Consider the following 16,525-nt stretch of genomic DNA (forward strand, 5'->3'; position numbering starts at 1 on the left):
TACAGCTAATCTGCTAACCTAGCTAAATTATATATTATATATTCATTGGTAACTGCACATGTAATCTATAGTTGTTAACGTTTAGGAATACAAAGTAACGTTTCGATTTTGCTCCGCTGTGATTTGTTGGAACTTCAATTAGAAAAAGTACCCGGACCCCTTTCACTGGTGCACCTGAGATAACTTGCAGAAAAAAACACGGACTAATGTTTCCATTACTCTACTTCTCCTGTGTTCTGTAAGTAAAACTAGTGGCTGGAAAACATGGCTTCTAATGTCGTATCAGACTCGGACAAACCATCGGTTTCTAATGTGGAACAAAGCAGAAGTGGCCTCTGCGATGAGTTTGCTGCAATAACAGGAACCGACAGCGCTGTGGCTCAGTGCTACCTGGCTGAAAACGAGTGGGAGATGGAGGTACGGTAGACAACTGAGGCCTCTCAGTTGTAACATTACCTATAGGTCACTGTTGCAGCTAAATACAAATGCCATGATGATGATGTGGCACATTTTTGCAATTCAGCACTGCTGCAGTTTATCTCACTGATTAGGTCAGCCTCTAAGGCTAAAGAAAAGTGCTAAAACATGTTTACAAATCTGTGATGGATGTCATGAAAATCTAAAGGCAGTTGACCCTGATGGACATTTCCCATTACCTTTCTATCAGAGAGCTTTGAACTCATTCTTTGAGGCTGATTTGGAGAAAGTATTTGAAGAAGATTTTCCAGACGGTGAGACCAGCCCCAAAGCAAAGAGGCAGAAAGTTGAGGAAAAACCTCCAGCAGACTGGTAAGTCTACTGTCTTCCCTCCTTTGACACTCTCCAAGTTACTTATTGTATTCAGTAACTCCAAATGAATCAACAGTCTGTGAAACATTTCCAGTATAGATTTGACTGAAGACAGTCCAGCCTCCGCACATAAGTCCTCAGAAGAAGACGACAATAAACTGTCACTGATCTCCTGGAACGTGGATGGACTCGATACAGACAACCTTGGAGAGCGCGCCAGAGGCCTGTGCTCCTTCTTAGCCTTGTAAGCTTGTTTATCTATACACTGTTGTTCCTTATTGGCATCACTTGATATAGTATTCAAACTGTTTGTATCAGAGGTCAGCTGAAGAGCAGTGCACCTGAAGATGGCAGATAGCATTTAAAAGGTGAATCTTGTCTTCATGTAGATACACTCCTGACGTGGTGTTCCTACAGGAGCTCATTCCACCTTACGTCCAGTACTTGAAGAAACGGGCTGTCAGCTACCTAATCATTGAAGGTACGTTATGCTCAACAGGCCTTTTTTCGCCAAATACTTTTTGACATGTCAAAGGAGGAAAAGCACAGCTGCAAATAATAAAATGAATAATATCTGAATTCCATTTAGCTACTTCAGTTTCAGGGTCCTGGTATTGTGCATGCTGGCTCACTGTCACGGCTTAGATTTGCCTACACTCCTGTTGCAGTGAACTCTACTATTTGTATTACATGATGGCTGTCTGGTCGTACCAGTTGAACTAAATACCCAAATAAATAAACTGAGACCAGAAGTTTAAACTATCCTCTGAACTTTTGCTGACCAGGTGGCGAGGATAATTACTTCACCGGGATGATGCTGAAGAAGACACGGGTCAAACTTTTGGAGAGCCAGATAGTATCTTACCCTACAACTCAAATGATGAGGAATCTGCTTGTAGCTCAGGTTCGTACAAGGATAGTTCAGTCCAAATACTCGAGCCATGTTCAGCTCACCTTAGCTGATACAAAGTCGGCTTTTTCTCTTTGAAATCAGGTGACATTCAAAGGCCAGAAGCTGTGTCTGTTGACGTCCCACTTCGAGAGCTGTAAAGGCCAAGCAGAGGAACGGATGAAACAGCTGCGTGTGGTCCTTCAGAAGATGAGAGGGGCACCTGAGGATGTCACCGTCCTGTTTGGAGGGGACACAAACCTGAGGGACACTGAGGTCAGTCGTTTGTCTTGGCATCGCAACAATGGTGTTTATGCTTGCATTTTTCTTTTTCCCCCTCTACATGTTATCACACAGTGCACCTCTTTAAAAAATGATTCCCCCGGGCTCCATCTCAGGTTGCCAAGGTGGGCCTGCCCTCCAGTGTCTGCGATGTGTGGGAACGACTGGGAAAGCAGGAGCACTGCCGCTACACGTGGGACACCAAAGCCAACAACAACAAGACTGTTCCTTACGTCAGTCGCTGCCGCTTCGACCGGGTCTACTTCCGCCCGGCTGCCAAGGACGGCGTCCCACGCCTGGCCCCTGACCACATGGCCCTGGTGGGGCTGGAGAAGCTGGACTGTAGACGCTTCATTAGTGATCACTGGGGAATCTACTGTAGCTTCTCTGCTGCGTAGAAATGCACAAAACAACCTGAAACACGCCAGTTCTCAGATCAGCTAGTGTAGCTTGTTTTGTGTGTTTTACGGTCAGTACAAAGAAAATGAAAGAAAATGATCTGCCCTCATCTGAGGTTGGTTAACTGTAAATTTTATATTTTGATTCGTCAGTTTTATCTTCTCGCATTGTCTCTTATTGGAGTCTTTTGCTTTTTTGAGTTTTCTTTCTTTAAAATTGGTAAATAAAAGTAGAAAGCACCAATAAATGTTGAAGCCCTGTGTATGTGTAGTATTGATATCTGAGCACTAGAGAGCACTACAGAGTTCAATTGCAATTGTTAAAAAAAGTGACATTTTCTGATGGCAGTACGGAGTTCAGTATTTACATAAAAATAAATAAATATCAGTCTGAATCTGAATGGTGACTCTGTAATTTAAGCTATAGGTCCATGAACATGACCCAACAGCAAACAAACTCAAACCCATTAAAACATGGACCCAAAACCATGAGTGCTGTACTTATTTATATCATTAATACACCTGTGGTTTTTGTGCTATGTCACAAAAGGTGTGTTGTGCAATAGGCATATTAGAATAATATGATATACTTGCACCTATAATCTACAATTCTATATTACGACCTCCTCAGTCTCTGCCATCACACTGTCGAGACGTGTCCCTCGTCTCTCTCTGCAACGCTCTCTTCAGATCTCAGTGTGTTTTGTGTGACAGCACAGTTTCTGCAGCAGTCACACAGTGAACGAGAGCTGACCTTAGGAGAGGACACAGATGCGACTTTTCCCTGGAAGCAGGCGTCATCAGAACAGGCCTCCCTCCCCCGTTTGTCCCCCGCTCAATGGTTCCTAATTAGCAAGGACACATGAGCTACGTCTGTCCAGCTCTAATGAGTTTACCTAAAGCTTTAAAGATGTCTTACGCCCCACTACGATTCTAAAACCCAATGATATTCACATATGACAAAGCAATGCAGGAAATACGAACATTTCAGAAGCTGGAACTAGGGACATGTTTTTTTTAACATGAAAAATGACGATTAATAATCTGCAAAATAGTTGCAAATATTTTTTTCTGTCGGTTCAATAATTGATTCAATCGTAGCTTTAAAGTCAGTTAAAGTGGTAGACTTTTTTTTTTGGTTGATAAACCAGAATGTCGTAATGCAATTAACCCTTAAAAACAGATTAAGGTTCAGCATGGATGGTCAGAGACGAGGTCATGTTCTACAATAGAAATAAATTGATCTTAGCTTCCAGCCCTGCACTGGCTTGGAGCTAAAATCAATGTATTTCTAACAGCAAAGCATTGTCAGATATCGGAGTTAAATTGTTTTCCATGGTCCTTTGGAAGTGCACTATGTTGCCATAATTTGTGTACTGAGCAGTTTCCCACGTCAGCATAGAGGAGAACCACAGCAGGTCATAGATGGTCCAGATGGAGGCTGTCCGGGCCAAGAAAGTGGTCATGTGATCTCTCCACCTGCCTAGAGCAGGATTCCTGCTATTCCAGGCCTATCAACCTTTCCCTCCTCCACCAATCCACTAACATCCACTCTGAGATGTGTGTATGTTTTTATTTTTTTCAAGCACCGACAGCATCGCAGATGTATTTTTGGAGCTTTCCTCCAAAAGCGTAGCCCTCAGTGAGATCTAGGGCTTTCATTTGAGGCCCGTCAAAATGAATGTTCTTGGTTTTGCGTGGACGTATCCGTGCGCTGGCGGAGAGGCTCTGGGATGAGGTTTTGTCCTTTGAGGCAGGGTTAGATGATGATGGATCGGACACAGCTCTGACCCGAGCCCGGAAGAGATCGGTGGGTTGTGTGAAGATCAGCAGACAAATATTATCCGCAGCTCCTGGTAACAGATGGAGGAATACAATGCAAGGAGTGTTGTCCTCTGCTGTGGCTGGGCTTCTCCCTGGATTTTTGTATTTTTTTATGCATTTTGGGGTGTGAGCAGATGGCTGTGGGCAACATTCCCATTGTAAGTGTGTGTGTGTGTGGTTACATGGGCACAGCACTGTTCACAAGCAGGATCTATGTGGACCATGTCTGTCAGACACTGTCCACACAAACACTCACCTCCCCCCCCTCTACAGATAGTTCGTCACAGGCAGGGCAAGGGCAAGCGTAAGTGGTGCTCTACATTACCACCGCCACATCCATCACGACTTCACATCAAAATCGCTGTGACAAACTGCCCCAGAAGCCAGCATTATTTCTGGCCGTACAGTGCTGCTGCATATTTGAGGACCGGCATCTATTTAGAGGTTTGCAAGATAAGGGGAATACTTCTGAGCGAGGAACATTTTGTCTTCCATCACTCTCAAAAGGGTTGAGGATGAAGCCAGGTGATATTGAAAAGGACTTGTGCAAGGGTTTGGGGTGAGGTTATGATGTTTTGGGGACAAAGGTTTTCATGAGATGTGTGTGGCAGTTCATCAAAGATTGTGAGGATTTGAAATGTAATCAACACATTTCTGTGAAAACATCTGTTGAGAAGTCTGTTTCCCCACCGATACTAATTACTTTAGGCTGCTGAAATCCAACAAGGTTGACAGAAAGTTCAGTTAAAGCAAACAAGGACAGGTTGACTCAGTAGTAAAGTATCCTGAGCTATACATTATCAAACAAAAAGTGGACTAGATACGAAACATTAAAGCAATAGTTTGACATTTTGGGAAATACTACTTCTATGCTTTCTGGTAGAGTTAGAGGAGAAGGTTGTGTGTTGCTATCGATGCTATCTGTAGCTTTATATTCAACATACATATGAAAGTTTTATCAATCTTCTCATCCAACTATTCCAAAAAGCAAATAAGTATACGTCCCAAAATGTTGAACTATTACTTTAAGATCAGGTTTGAATTAAATATTATTTTGCAAACAGTAAATACTTTTACTTGCATTGAAATACATAGTAAAAGGAGCATTTTTTAAATATATGTAAATAAAGTAAGTTGGAAAAGAAAATCAGAAACAAAACATTTGTAACAAAGTCTGACAGGTTTTATTTTCTCTCTCATAAATAACACTGAACAAGCGTAGTACAGCGATAAATATCAATATTTATACACTGTCAAATTCTCTGTATTACAAAATACAGTATATGTGTAATGCACTTGATACAGCTGGGAAGTATTGCATTTCATAGCACCAAACGAGACCCTTATATCATCACATTTTACTCCTTAACAGTCCAGTTGTGTGTGCAGTTACATCCCAGATTCAGGTCTTGTGTGGGTGTCTATGAAATATACTTCCCTTAGGAATCAGTTGTTGCATAACTATATCTAAGTTAAATAGAGTCCACCTAGGAGGAACCAAAGCCTTTACTGTAAAACTGCTCATCTTCACACAATGTCAAGTTTTCAAAATCCCAGTTGACAGACTAAAATATCATGAAATGTGTCCATGGTGTACTTGATTTCTGTATTAAACATGGTACAATGTCCACTTCTGAGCAGAACAGCGCCATCAGATCACACTTTGTTTGGAGGGCAGAGACACTTCCTAAAAAAAAAAACATCGCTGCTGTGAAGTGAAAGCTTTGTGTATTTACAGAAAAACTCATTTCCATTCCTTTAATAAAATGAGGAACAGAAAGTTGTGAGTAGATTCTATAAACCTCGCAGCCATAAAATGTTCTCACCTCCCTCTACGTAAACTTTCAATTCAAGTAGAAAACTGGAAAATGCGACTGGGTTGGATTCAGAAGATTTTCGTGTGACGGGATGAGCAGGTTTTAGAGACTCTCCAAAGAAGGTGCAACAGATCTGAAGAAGCTGTTCCGATCACGTTTCGTTGTGTTTCTTCCACACAATTGGCAGCTCAGTAATGTCCGTCAGAGGCAGCGGGAGGTAATAGGCAGGTTGAACACCGAAACATAAACCTGGGAATATTAATACTCAACCTTACGGAGGAACACGGATCAACTAAAAACTCAAATGCGGTTTCAAGAGATACACACACGTTAAAGAGAAGAGATCTTTAACATGGGGAGTAAACGGCTATAAACAGATCGTACTGGTGGGACTTCTGTCGTATTTTTTTGCTTTTGACTCTCAAACATTATTGCTGAATTTGGACATGATGGGGGCCATTTCAACCGACATTTAGCATGAAAATAACTCTACAGCTTTCAAGAGGACTGACAGCATGGAATGTGTCGGGCAAACATTACATCTGGCTTTGAAGAAAGAAAGAAAACACAATAGTACGAAAATTAAAAAACAATGTTTTGCCAGCATTACAAATATAGGGATATAGATCAATATTTCATATAGGAGCCCTTATAATTCCTCATCCAGACTTTGTCTGAGGAGCAGCATCACAATAATTCATGTAAAAATAAAAAAATATTATCACATTCATCACTTCGTGTCCATGTTGTGTTTGATTGTCGGCTTCTGAGACACATCACGTTCAACCTTTGACCAACCAAACCCCGTCCAGGTTTACCTTCTCTGTATGAAGTGGACTATGTCAGAGAACCTACAGCATGACAGCTTTGTTGTATTAACAGCCTAAACACAAAAGTTGTTCACAGATCGTTTCTATAATTACCAGCATTATTAAGTAATAAAATAAAGGATAAGTCACATGTAGCCTCAGCTCAGGTGGGGCCGGAGTCACGGCGTCTGAAAAGCTTTTATGAAATTATGGCACGTAAAAAATAACAGCCTCTTTATCTCATAGCTTACTCGTCTACAATGCAAGTGAACCTTTAAATAAACAGACTCAGGTTAGTGTGATTTTGATGCACGAGTGCATTTCGGATTAGTTTGGTTTCAACACTGAAATAGGACATTCGTGCCATTTTGTCACCGTTTTTTGATGCATTGCACAGAATTGTCAAAACTACCGTCTTGAGCAAAACCTATGTGATAATCCAAATAAAATGCTAAAACAAATGAATTCTAAACACTGAGAGGAAAGCTTGACATCTGGGGTTTGAGCTCAGCGTGGTAATCTCTCTGTAGCAGAACATGTGGCCGTGCTACCGAGGAGCCGATCGCGCCGCACTTCAACTTTCCTGGCAGAAACGTTCCTGAGTTTCCTGCTGTGACATGTGCTCTCCTCCCCTCAGATGCTTTTATCAAAACTGCAGAAACACCAAAATGATCTCTGGGCAGAAGAGGCCAGTTCAGCTGATGTGGTCGTAAGCCAGCAGACATCACACAGTAACGCTCGCTGAGAGCGCCCCCCCCCCCCCCTCTCTATAGTCCAAAAATAAGACACTGGACAAAAAAGCCGAATCTTTCAAAAATATTAATAAGGCCCTTATTATCTGTAGTGTGAATAAGCTATGGATGAATAAAACAAAATCAGATGTGGTATGAAAGAAAGGTGCATAGGTTGGCATTCTTTTGACACTGAAATGGAAACACAATTCCTTGGTTCTGTAGAAAGCTCCAGATTTCACATTCATAGTGTTAGCAGGCAGTTAATGCCTAGCTATTGTTTTTATTGACTCACTCATTCACCTCTAATACCTCTAAACATCATCATTTCATTGACATCTCTTGTAAGAATAGGCTAAGAAGTACCTTAATCAAAGGAAAACATAACAACTCCCAAGATGACGTACCGCAAACCTACTTTCATCAGCACCGTTTCTTCAAAAGGTGAAGGTCCCACACTTCTAAATCACCGTACCTACAAAAGACATATGCTTTCGTGGTTTTCACACGAGGGTGGCTGGAGTAGGTTGTTGGAAAACTACAAGCCACCGACACATTTCAGACAGCGTCTAAGCTCAGCGGGTTACCTTAAGTTCTCCAGTGTTTGCAAGTCTTACGAGCTACTGTTCGTGATTCACACGACATTGATGCAGTTCCCACTGCCTGCCGTCACCCTCTTGCTGCAGTAGGTGAAGCCGCTGTGATTGGTGGAGGAGCCATTCATGTGTGACGACTTCAGCTCCATCTGACAGGCGGCGATGGCGGCGTTGAGCTCTACCTGTGCCCGGTGCACAACATAGAACATTAGGCCGATGCTGATGACGATCTGCAGGAGGACAGAAGGAGGAAGTCACGACCCACACGGCAGTCGTTTCCATTAACCACAGTCCAAACATTGCCTGTATGAAGCTAAAAAGCTGACTAGGCATCTGGGACAAATGTTGTTGGGTAGGAATGCACCGATCCAGCGTCTCGTTCCAATTTGTTGAATCAGGGTGTGACAATGTGACACCAATGCTCTCTTATTCCCAAATATAATATCTGTAGGCCACACGGCACTGCATCAAAGTCCATCAGTTTAATTTATCGTCATATTTTGACAAATACACTCAGATGAGGCAAACATTACAACTCTTCTATCTATATGATGAATACGAAGGTACTTACGGTTAGCTTGGCACAAAGACTGGAAACAGCTTCCCTGGCCAAGATTGTTGATATTTTGTTTGTTTCTGTATTTGTCATTGAATAAATACATGTTTGTATGTATGATGAAGAGATAACTGGGATCTTGCAGATGGAGTTTCCCACCACCAGTGTTAGAAAAGGCTTTTGTGTGATTAAGGCCAGTTGTCAATTTGGAGCAACAGCTTTCCGTTCCGCATAAGACACCGATACCTAGTTAATCTTAAGCTGACTCTTGACCTCCGACCCGTGTGAACTTGTCAGATGTTGCAGTAAGAAACAGCCCATGATGCCTTAGCAGTTGTGGAGGTTTAAATGAAGCTTGAACAGGTGTTGCGAGATGTGGCGACTGCTTCTAATGACCTTTGGGTGAGCTGAACAGAAGTGTGGGCATATTTTGCATATCTATATCGGGCTTAGTGTTCCTCTAGACGTTTACGTAACTTAAGACTTAAGGGAGCAGCAGATGTCAATCAGGCACGGTAGACAATGTGTATTTTGAATATAAGTGAGGGAAGAAACACTGCTCCACCTGCTAAACTTGTCACTAACTTTGAGGGACTCTCTACTAAACACTGACTTTTAAAAAAGACCAAGTCTAGGGTTGTTCCAGGACATTTAGAAGTTAGTATCTCCACATTTGATGTATCATCAGCATCAGCTCACCTGCAGGCTGAACACAAAGTAGCCGCTGACGCTCTGCTCGGCAATGACGTCCTCCATGGTGCGAAGCGTGGTGCCCAGGTAGGAGTTGAGAAGCTGAGTGGGCAACAAACCCACAGAGGAGGCCACCAGGTAGTTTGGCAAGGACACGTCTGTGATCTTAAAAAGAAGAAACGTCTTTAAAGAAAAGCATATTAGCACGAAATAAGTATCTATTATGCATTCGTATGACTAGGGTTGAAGTTCAAAAGCACCGTTTCAGATGAAAGAAATGATGAATTTGCTTGTGGAGTCAAAGTCTTTGCCGCCCCTTGTTGAATATGTTTATATTTCAACAATGAGAAATAACACAAGATAGAAATTATATTTTAGAACTTAAACTAAATGACTAACTCACTGTTTTGTACGTTTCAATTTGTTGATAATATCAGAGAGGAGATAAAAGTTTAAACACGAGTCAAAAGGTTTTAAGTTTAAAAAACATGGAAACCAGTTCAAAGATGGATATCTGAACCAAACACTATTTGATTCAAATTGCAGCCATTTTTCACCAACCTGCTATTTAACATACACAACACGTTTTTACTAAGGGTGTAAATCATGTTTAAAACATGCAAGAATTAAATATATGTATAGAAATGGGTGGATAAAAAAAACCGATCACAGCGACGATGTCATTTTAGGGAAAAGCTGATGCAAGTGTATTCGTATTGAGACAAATCTCAAAGTACAAGCCCTATCTTGTGTATTTTCCTTGAACTACGACATATCTCAGTGCAACCATCTAAATATAACCACGGGGCTGCGTAGCCGTCACATTGATGCAGTGATGACATAAGCCAACATGTGAGGATGTGACCTTGGCACTGTGACAGATAGCGGTGTGTCAGGGTCCGCGGTGTGTTGCTGCGTGACGCCGCCTGGGCCAAAATACTTTTATTCTCGATCCGGACAAAAAAGTGTCTCTTCGCTTTGTCGACTCCTAAAACCCTCTCCTGTTATCACACGAGCCTGGATTACCGGGCTTATCAAAGGCCGGTTCATCAAGCTCACGACAGGAAACCGTTTGTCCACACCCTGTGTCGACACAATGAAAACACCTTTAGGTGATTTCAGTGACATGGGAGCTGCAGAAGAAGAAAAGAAGAAATGCATTCTCTGTCTCTCAGCCATCATTCTCCAGTAGTGACACAAACGCCCTCTTCCCACCCAGGCATCCAGCGTATGCAGCTGCATTACATGGGACCAGGGAGGGGCTCGGCAGTATTTAACCATGCGGAGAATTCCAACTGAAACTCCCAACTCGTTTGTGCAAGCCCGTGTATCAAGATAATCTGCAAATTCAAGTGAAAAAACACCTCACCCCACCCTAGACCTGATTTATTCAGAGCAGCGGCGATGCAGGTCTGAGTTTGTGCTCGTAAACAAAATAGGAAGTAGAGTGTCTTCAATGCATAGTCCATTTCAGGATTGCTACTGTGATGTTATTTCCCCTTTTTATGTGGACTTGCACTGGGTTTTACCCTTTGTAGGGAAGGAGGAAGAACTAAAGGCTGCATCAACATGTTTGTCTGTAGTTATTCACACATGAGATGTCTTTATCAGCTCATCATGACGGCAGAGGAATGGAGGCCAGTGAGCAGTGACAAGATGTAATAAAATACATTTAGGGATCTGAATATCTCCACTTCGTCCACAAAGGGTTCACAAACATTGTTCCTGAGCTGTCACATTGTTTTGCTAACTACTGCAGTCTTGGTGTCGTTTTAGGTTACCCGCTATAATGTAGCACCATCCACTTCAGCAGAAAGAAGCGGGCGGGGGGGGGGGGGGGGGGGGGGGTGAAATGTAGCCGCATCCACAGAAAGTGCTTACCAAGGGCAGAGCAGACAACACCGTGAGCCAGTACCCACCCACGGTTTGTTCCACCTTTTATTGTGGAGAATGAGATACAATATAAGACACAACTTCAGCTGGGCTTGATAACGAGCTGGGTTTGAAACCCATGCATGCTGGGACGTGAACACGTAGCAGAGGAGGGAGTCAAACGGGGAAGTCTCAGCTTATTGGCCTGCTTCTGTCACGACCGGCTGAAGGCTCCTCTCTGACCTTCAGCAGGAAAGAAGAAAAACACAAAGTTTCACACCGAGGTCTGTGCGTGAGGAGTCAACGGCTTGATTTTTGTGTTTTCTGCAGTCCAACTGGCCTTGAATGATGGTTTACATGTTAAACCTGCAATAATAAAAGCACCACTTTCTAATTTGTCATTAAACTTGTTCGCAAACATTTGCTTATTTACACTTCCAGCAGCTACGACACTCTTTTAGTGTTTCTGTCCACCTGGCGAGTCTAACACTAACTCTCTTATTTGTGGCACTGTAGCTTCTAAATACTGGATGCTGTGAGAGCGATGAGAGTAAACGAAATGAGGCCAAACCTTTGCCCAGAATGCAGGTGCATTAGTAAAAAAAAAAATAAACAAAATCTATAAATATGTAAACCTAAAATGTGTCAAAAGGCAATCTCAAAAGTCATCACAATGAGTCAAACGCAGTCAGGCTGCTTTTTCAAACACAAACAGCTGTCATGAATTGAATCTAACCAACGGGAATATAACATATTCGAGCTGGCACACAACCAAACATGACCCACTTTTCTAGCAGCCAGCCTGTCTCATAAGTGTTTGTCTACTTTCCCCAGAGCAAGCAGAAGCAAAAATAGTATGTTACAAGGCTGTCAATTAGCCAGCCTTTTAAATTGACCCTCACAAACTGGTTATGGAGCACCAATAATACCAGTGACTGCGGTAGCCGCTGGTCAACACAATGTAAGCCGTGACTTTGACACCTCGTTTCCACCTCTGCAGAGTGGGACAGTGAGTTCCCTGTTGTGACAACGGTTAAAGCTACGTCCAGGATTCTTGCACAATTCGGACTCTGCAACCTTTGCACAGAGTGCGATGTTCCAGCCACGGAGCCCGAAGTAGGAGAGGACAAACAGAAGCTGTTTCAGTCAGTCAGGCAAAACAAAACCACTTGCTAGAAACCTGGTGTACAGGTGAACTGCTGACCATAGCCCGGGCCAAACACAGAAGAGAATTCGTTTTTTTAACTTCACAAACTGTCTTTTAGCCGAGAGCTCGAATCCTAAATTCTCTTCACAGCAGTATCTCCAGTGTTCCTCTCACACACCGGCCTGAAAAACAACTTGTGGAAGAATAATCTTCTTAAATTCTCAGTTTAAAAAACGTCAACACCGTAAAACAATGGAACCATGCACTTGCGTTTCAGACTCATTCAAATGAACTAAAAGAAGTAAATGATTCCTGGGATTATCTCCCCTCACTGTTGCCTGATGACTACTTTCACTTATCTGAAAGTGTTGTCTTCGTCATAAATATTGAGCAACTCTTGCTCCAATGTCCACCGTCTAGAGCTACCACGAATAATCAATGAACTCATCAACAAAACAATGAATTGGAAACTATTATGATAATTGATTAATGCTTTTGTTTGTCAGAGGTCAGATACTAAGTGGAATATCTTTTGAAACCGTTTGTCGAACACAACGAGAAATTACTACACAACAGAGAGGTGTGATGTATCGACCCAACTATAGTCCTTTAGGAGGCTGTGGGGGCATTACTGTTCACTCTGAACAAAGTTTCTGATATTTTGCACCCTATGCATGTAAATCGGGGAAGACAAAGCATTAAAAACAGCTTTTTAACTATAGCCACAAAATCTAGCAGATGGGTCAAAACGGCTCCGGCAGAGTCCAAACTATTTTGAACGAGTTGCATGAAGTGAGTGTTTATTGTAGGGTGGTTATGAGTGTGCATAGTGAGCTGTCAAAAGCCAAATACCCAAGACATGTCTCAGTAAATCAGTCACTCCAGCAAACGTACTCGTTCTGCAACTGTGCTTGTGAATCTCACTTACGTCATCTTCATTTCCTCCTCCAGCCTCAGGCCTGTGCATCAACTCCTTCATGCTCTCAGCTATCAATGCCTTTCACGCGGCCCTCTTCACCTTCACTTCTGGATGTTTGTGCTACGGATGGTTTCTGCCTTCAACACTATTCTGATTCTCTTCTTGACAGATGTGGGGGTTTTTTCCATAAACAGTTTATTCAAAACAGCTGGAGTTAAGGGGAAAAGAAATGTCACTATTCACTTACACAGAATCGATGAACTCGGCTGCTTTCTGCCGTGTTCATAGATATAAACATGATGTTGTTTAAGTAGGATAAATTCAAATTTAACTGAAGTTATATTTTAGTAATTCTAAAGTAATACACTGGTTGAAAGTCAATTTGGCCAGCCTCATATTTCAACACAGAGAGTATGCGCTTGCATATTGATAAAAAAAAAACAACTGCACCCAGAATCTGAAATCAATTTTGTCCCCATAGATGGACGTTTCATACCAGCCGGATCTTCTGTCAGATCGAAATGTTCTTTTTGTACGGATGTATACGACGCCGTGCACATTAATAAACTGTAACTCTGCACTGACAGAGGATACAAGCTGGCAACCACATGAAACACAAGTTCCTGTTGTGCAAAACTACCGTTTTGAAGTTTTGACGATTTAAGCTACACTTTCGCAGCCTTTGGAGACAACTCGGCTATGTGAAGGGATTCAATCTGAAAATGAGACACAAGTGAGAGATCCAGATGTGAGAGAGAGTGTGTGATCTGGTGAGAGACGGCGGTTAGTGCTAGTTTAAAGCAGTAGGGCTTGAAATTCTCTGGAGATCGAAGCCTGAAGGGCTTCATAAAACAGAGTTCACCCTCAGGTTGGTATGCTTCATTAATCATTCAATTACAGCTGATTTCCTACAATAGAGTAACACATCCCCTCATAGCGTTCACCATTTGGAAGGTATCAATGAGTGGCCTGAGACGGGTTATCAGCAATAATAAATTATTCATGCCGTGTATGAAGGTCAAGGGCCTGAGGTAAAGAGTAGGAGTGCAAGCTTGAAGCAATATCCTGATACTGCTCAGCTTCATAATGTAGGTCTCACGGCGTTCGTTGCCTTGACCAATGACGTCAGATTTACCTGACAGGGAAGAAAAAGATTTATTCTCCATTATGTTAACATCACCAGATCATTATCGAGTTCAGAAAAAAACATTGATCCACATATGAAAACCTGAAGACGGACTTTAAATGTGATACTGATAAAATAATTGATGTCCCGAGGCAGCAATAGAATTAATTTCCTCTATCTACAAGAGGAATTTCCTTCCTCTGGGGACTGGCCTCATATTTTCTTTCCTGCGATTAGACTGCGGTCTGCCTTGAATAGTGAAGTAGCAGGTCACTTGTGATTTCTTCTTGTGGTAGATTGGCCGAGCAATAAGAGAAGCATTCACTTCTTTAACAAAAAAAAGGTCACAGGTTTGGTTCTCACGACTGCAGTGATTTGTTGAACAGTTCTCCGGTCCGTTGACGAGCTCTCCTCCTGGCTGGTTCTATGCGGCGACCCTTTCTGCTTAAAACCCATACGAGTGTACAAACGGACACTATAGGACCGGCTGATTATAACCGCTTATAACCTGAAAAGGAAAAGCTGGCAATAGTGTTTTCATACTCACCGAGAAAACTGCATTTTGGAGCCCAAATGGTATGGGGGTGAGTCTCGCTAAGGCCACAACTTTGAGTCCACTTCCTCCCTCCACCACTCGAATGACAGCGCTGAGCTGCTCACTGTTCCCCACCTTGTTCAGCACCCACTCAGTCAATAGGCGTTTGCATACCAGGTGTGCCACAAAGGTCCCGATTAAAACTCCCACCATAACTAGTCCCATGCCCAGCACAAAGCCGTAGAGGTAGCCAGCTGCCACATTAAGAACAATATATCCCCATCCGCAGGGGAACGACACGATAATCAAACCGACTATGAACAGCAAGGCTCCGACGAGGCTGTCCAAGCTCTCCACCCAGAGCAGGAGGTCCTTGAGGTATTGCCGAACCAGTGCAACCGAGGAGAAGCACACAGCGGTCAGGATGCACGCCAGCAGGGCGCTCTTGAAGCAGAAGGTGGTGATGCAGCATGGGTGTCTGAACTCTCCACTGCTGCTGAAGGACATTCCTCCCGTGTCACTGATGACCTCGGGGTCTCCATCTGACTTCCCTGTGCCGGCCCCTGTCTCCTCAAAGGCGCTGCATATCAGGATGTCAATCTTGTCACAGTCATCTGTGGAGGTCTTCTGCAGCCAGCGGTTCAGCTGGATCTGCGCCTTACCCACTGCATGCTTGACAAGCTTGGTGAACAGCTGCACAGTCGTGGACCCTGACATTGACATGTTGGCCCCCTAAATTACGCTCTGGGGGGGGACCCAACAGAGAGGCTCAGATGAGCTGTCCGATCTGGAGACAGCTGTGACGTTTGAGGTTTCCAGGCAGAGTCTTTTTAAATCCAGCGCAAGTCCATGTCGAGCAATATCAATGTGTGGAGCTTCAACAGAGACACGTGTCCATGAAGTTCAAGAGAGCGACCGTGTGGTGAGACATACAGATGAAACACGTCACTCTCCTTGGCCATTACATGAAGTGTCCAACGTAACGGTGTTTATCTTGGGTACACTAGCTGGACAACGTGCCAGTCCAAACACTTAAAAGTGCCCGTTTCGTGGTCTCTGTGTGAAACCCTCTCCATGTTCAGAGCTGCAGCCCCTCAGCTCGGGACAGAGTGGAGTCACTGGACGGATGGAGCAGCACAGCTGTGCGTAAACAACGCGCTTCTTCTTTGGACTTTGGTCGGAAGTGGTGCAAGAACATCAACTTTTATGACTCCTCCCGCGTTGCCATACAGCTAATAACGTCAACGCACCAGCACAAAATCAATGCACGGCTAACTTACTGCTGTGGTTAGCTAGATCTCGTTAGCTCGCAGCGTTAATAAAGTCCACCGTTGCATTTCAGAGACGAACCCGCCGCTAGCCTCCTCCTCGTGCGCTGCTCTCGTACAACACAGCGACGAATAAAACGCAGAAGAAGAAAACACAGTTTACTGGCGGCTGGCTGGTGTTGTTTCTCTCGTCGTCTTCCTTCCACACTAGAAACTGCGGCTGTTGACGCTGTTGAAGCTATTCATAACACCACTGTTTGTGTCCCAGAATGCCAAG

At 43.3% G+C, this 16,525-nt stretch overlaps 2 protein-coding genes across 2 annotated transcripts; one reads left to right on the forward strand and one right to left on the reverse strand.

Annotated features, from left to right (window-relative positions):
- Positions 1-179: 179 nt before the first annotated feature.
- Positions 180-2,797, forward strand: tdp2b (tyrosyl-DNA phosphodiesterase 2b). Its single transcript, XM_079176502.1, has 7 exons — positions 180-417; positions 668-789; positions 884-1,033; positions 1,179-1,270; positions 1,575-1,693; positions 1,784-1,954; positions 2,077-2,797. The coding sequence occupies exons 1-7, from the start codon at positions 265-267 to the stop codon at positions 2,356-2,358; spliced, it is 1,089 nt and encodes a 362-aa protein (XP_079032628.1). The 5' UTR covers positions 180-264; the 3' UTR covers positions 2,359-2,797.
- Positions 2,798-7,589: 4,792 nt separating this feature from the next.
- On the reverse strand, positions 7,590-16,480 carry tmem64 (transmembrane protein 64). The gene is made up of 3 exons (XM_079175584.1): positions 14,993-16,480; positions 9,391-9,546; positions 7,590-8,365 (listed from the first exon to the last, which is right to left on the reverse strand). Exons 1-3 carry the CDS (start codon positions 15,701-15,703, stop codon positions 8,174-8,176), a joined length of 1,059 nt encoding a protein of 352 aa, XP_079031710.1. The 5' UTR covers positions 15,704-16,480; the 3' UTR covers positions 7,590-8,173.
- Positions 16,481-16,525: the final 45 nt, after the last annotated feature.

Source organism: Pholis gunnellus (genome assembly GCF_910591455.1).
Source record: "Pholis gunnellus genome assembly, chromosome: 16".
NCBI lineage: Eukaryota > Metazoa > Chordata > Actinopteri > Perciformes > Pholidae > Pholis > Pholis gunnellus.

What these genes read in the sequence shown, in the direction of transcription:
- tdp2b (XM_079176502.1), top strand. Translation starts at nt 265, where the DNA reads ATGGCTTCTAATGTCGTATCAGACTCGGACAAACCATCGGTTTCTAAT. An exon ending in AAAACGAGTGGGAGATGGAG is followed by an intron (nt 418 to 667) that starts GTACGGTAGACA and finishes CCTTTCTATCAG; the next exon opens with AGAGCTTTGAACTCATTCTT. An exon ending in CAGCTACCTAATCATTGAAG is followed by an intron (nt 1,271 to 1,574) that starts GTACGTTATGCT and finishes TTTGCTGACCAG; the next exon opens with GTGGCGAGGATAATTACTTC.
- tmem64 (XM_079175584.1), bottom strand. Translation starts at nt 15,703, where the DNA reads ATGTCAATGTCAGGGTCCACGACTGTGCAGCTGTTCACCAAGCTTGTC. An exon ending in TCCAAAATGCAGTTTTCTCG is followed by an intron (nt 9,547 to 14,992) that starts GTGAGTATGAAA and finishes CTTCTTTTTAAG; the next exon opens with ATCACAGACGTGTCCTTGCC. An exon ending in ACTTTGTGTTCAGCCTGCAG is followed by an intron (nt 8,366 to 9,390) that starts GTGAGCTGATGC and finishes GTCCTCCTGCAG; the next exon opens with ATCGTCATCAGCATCGGCCT.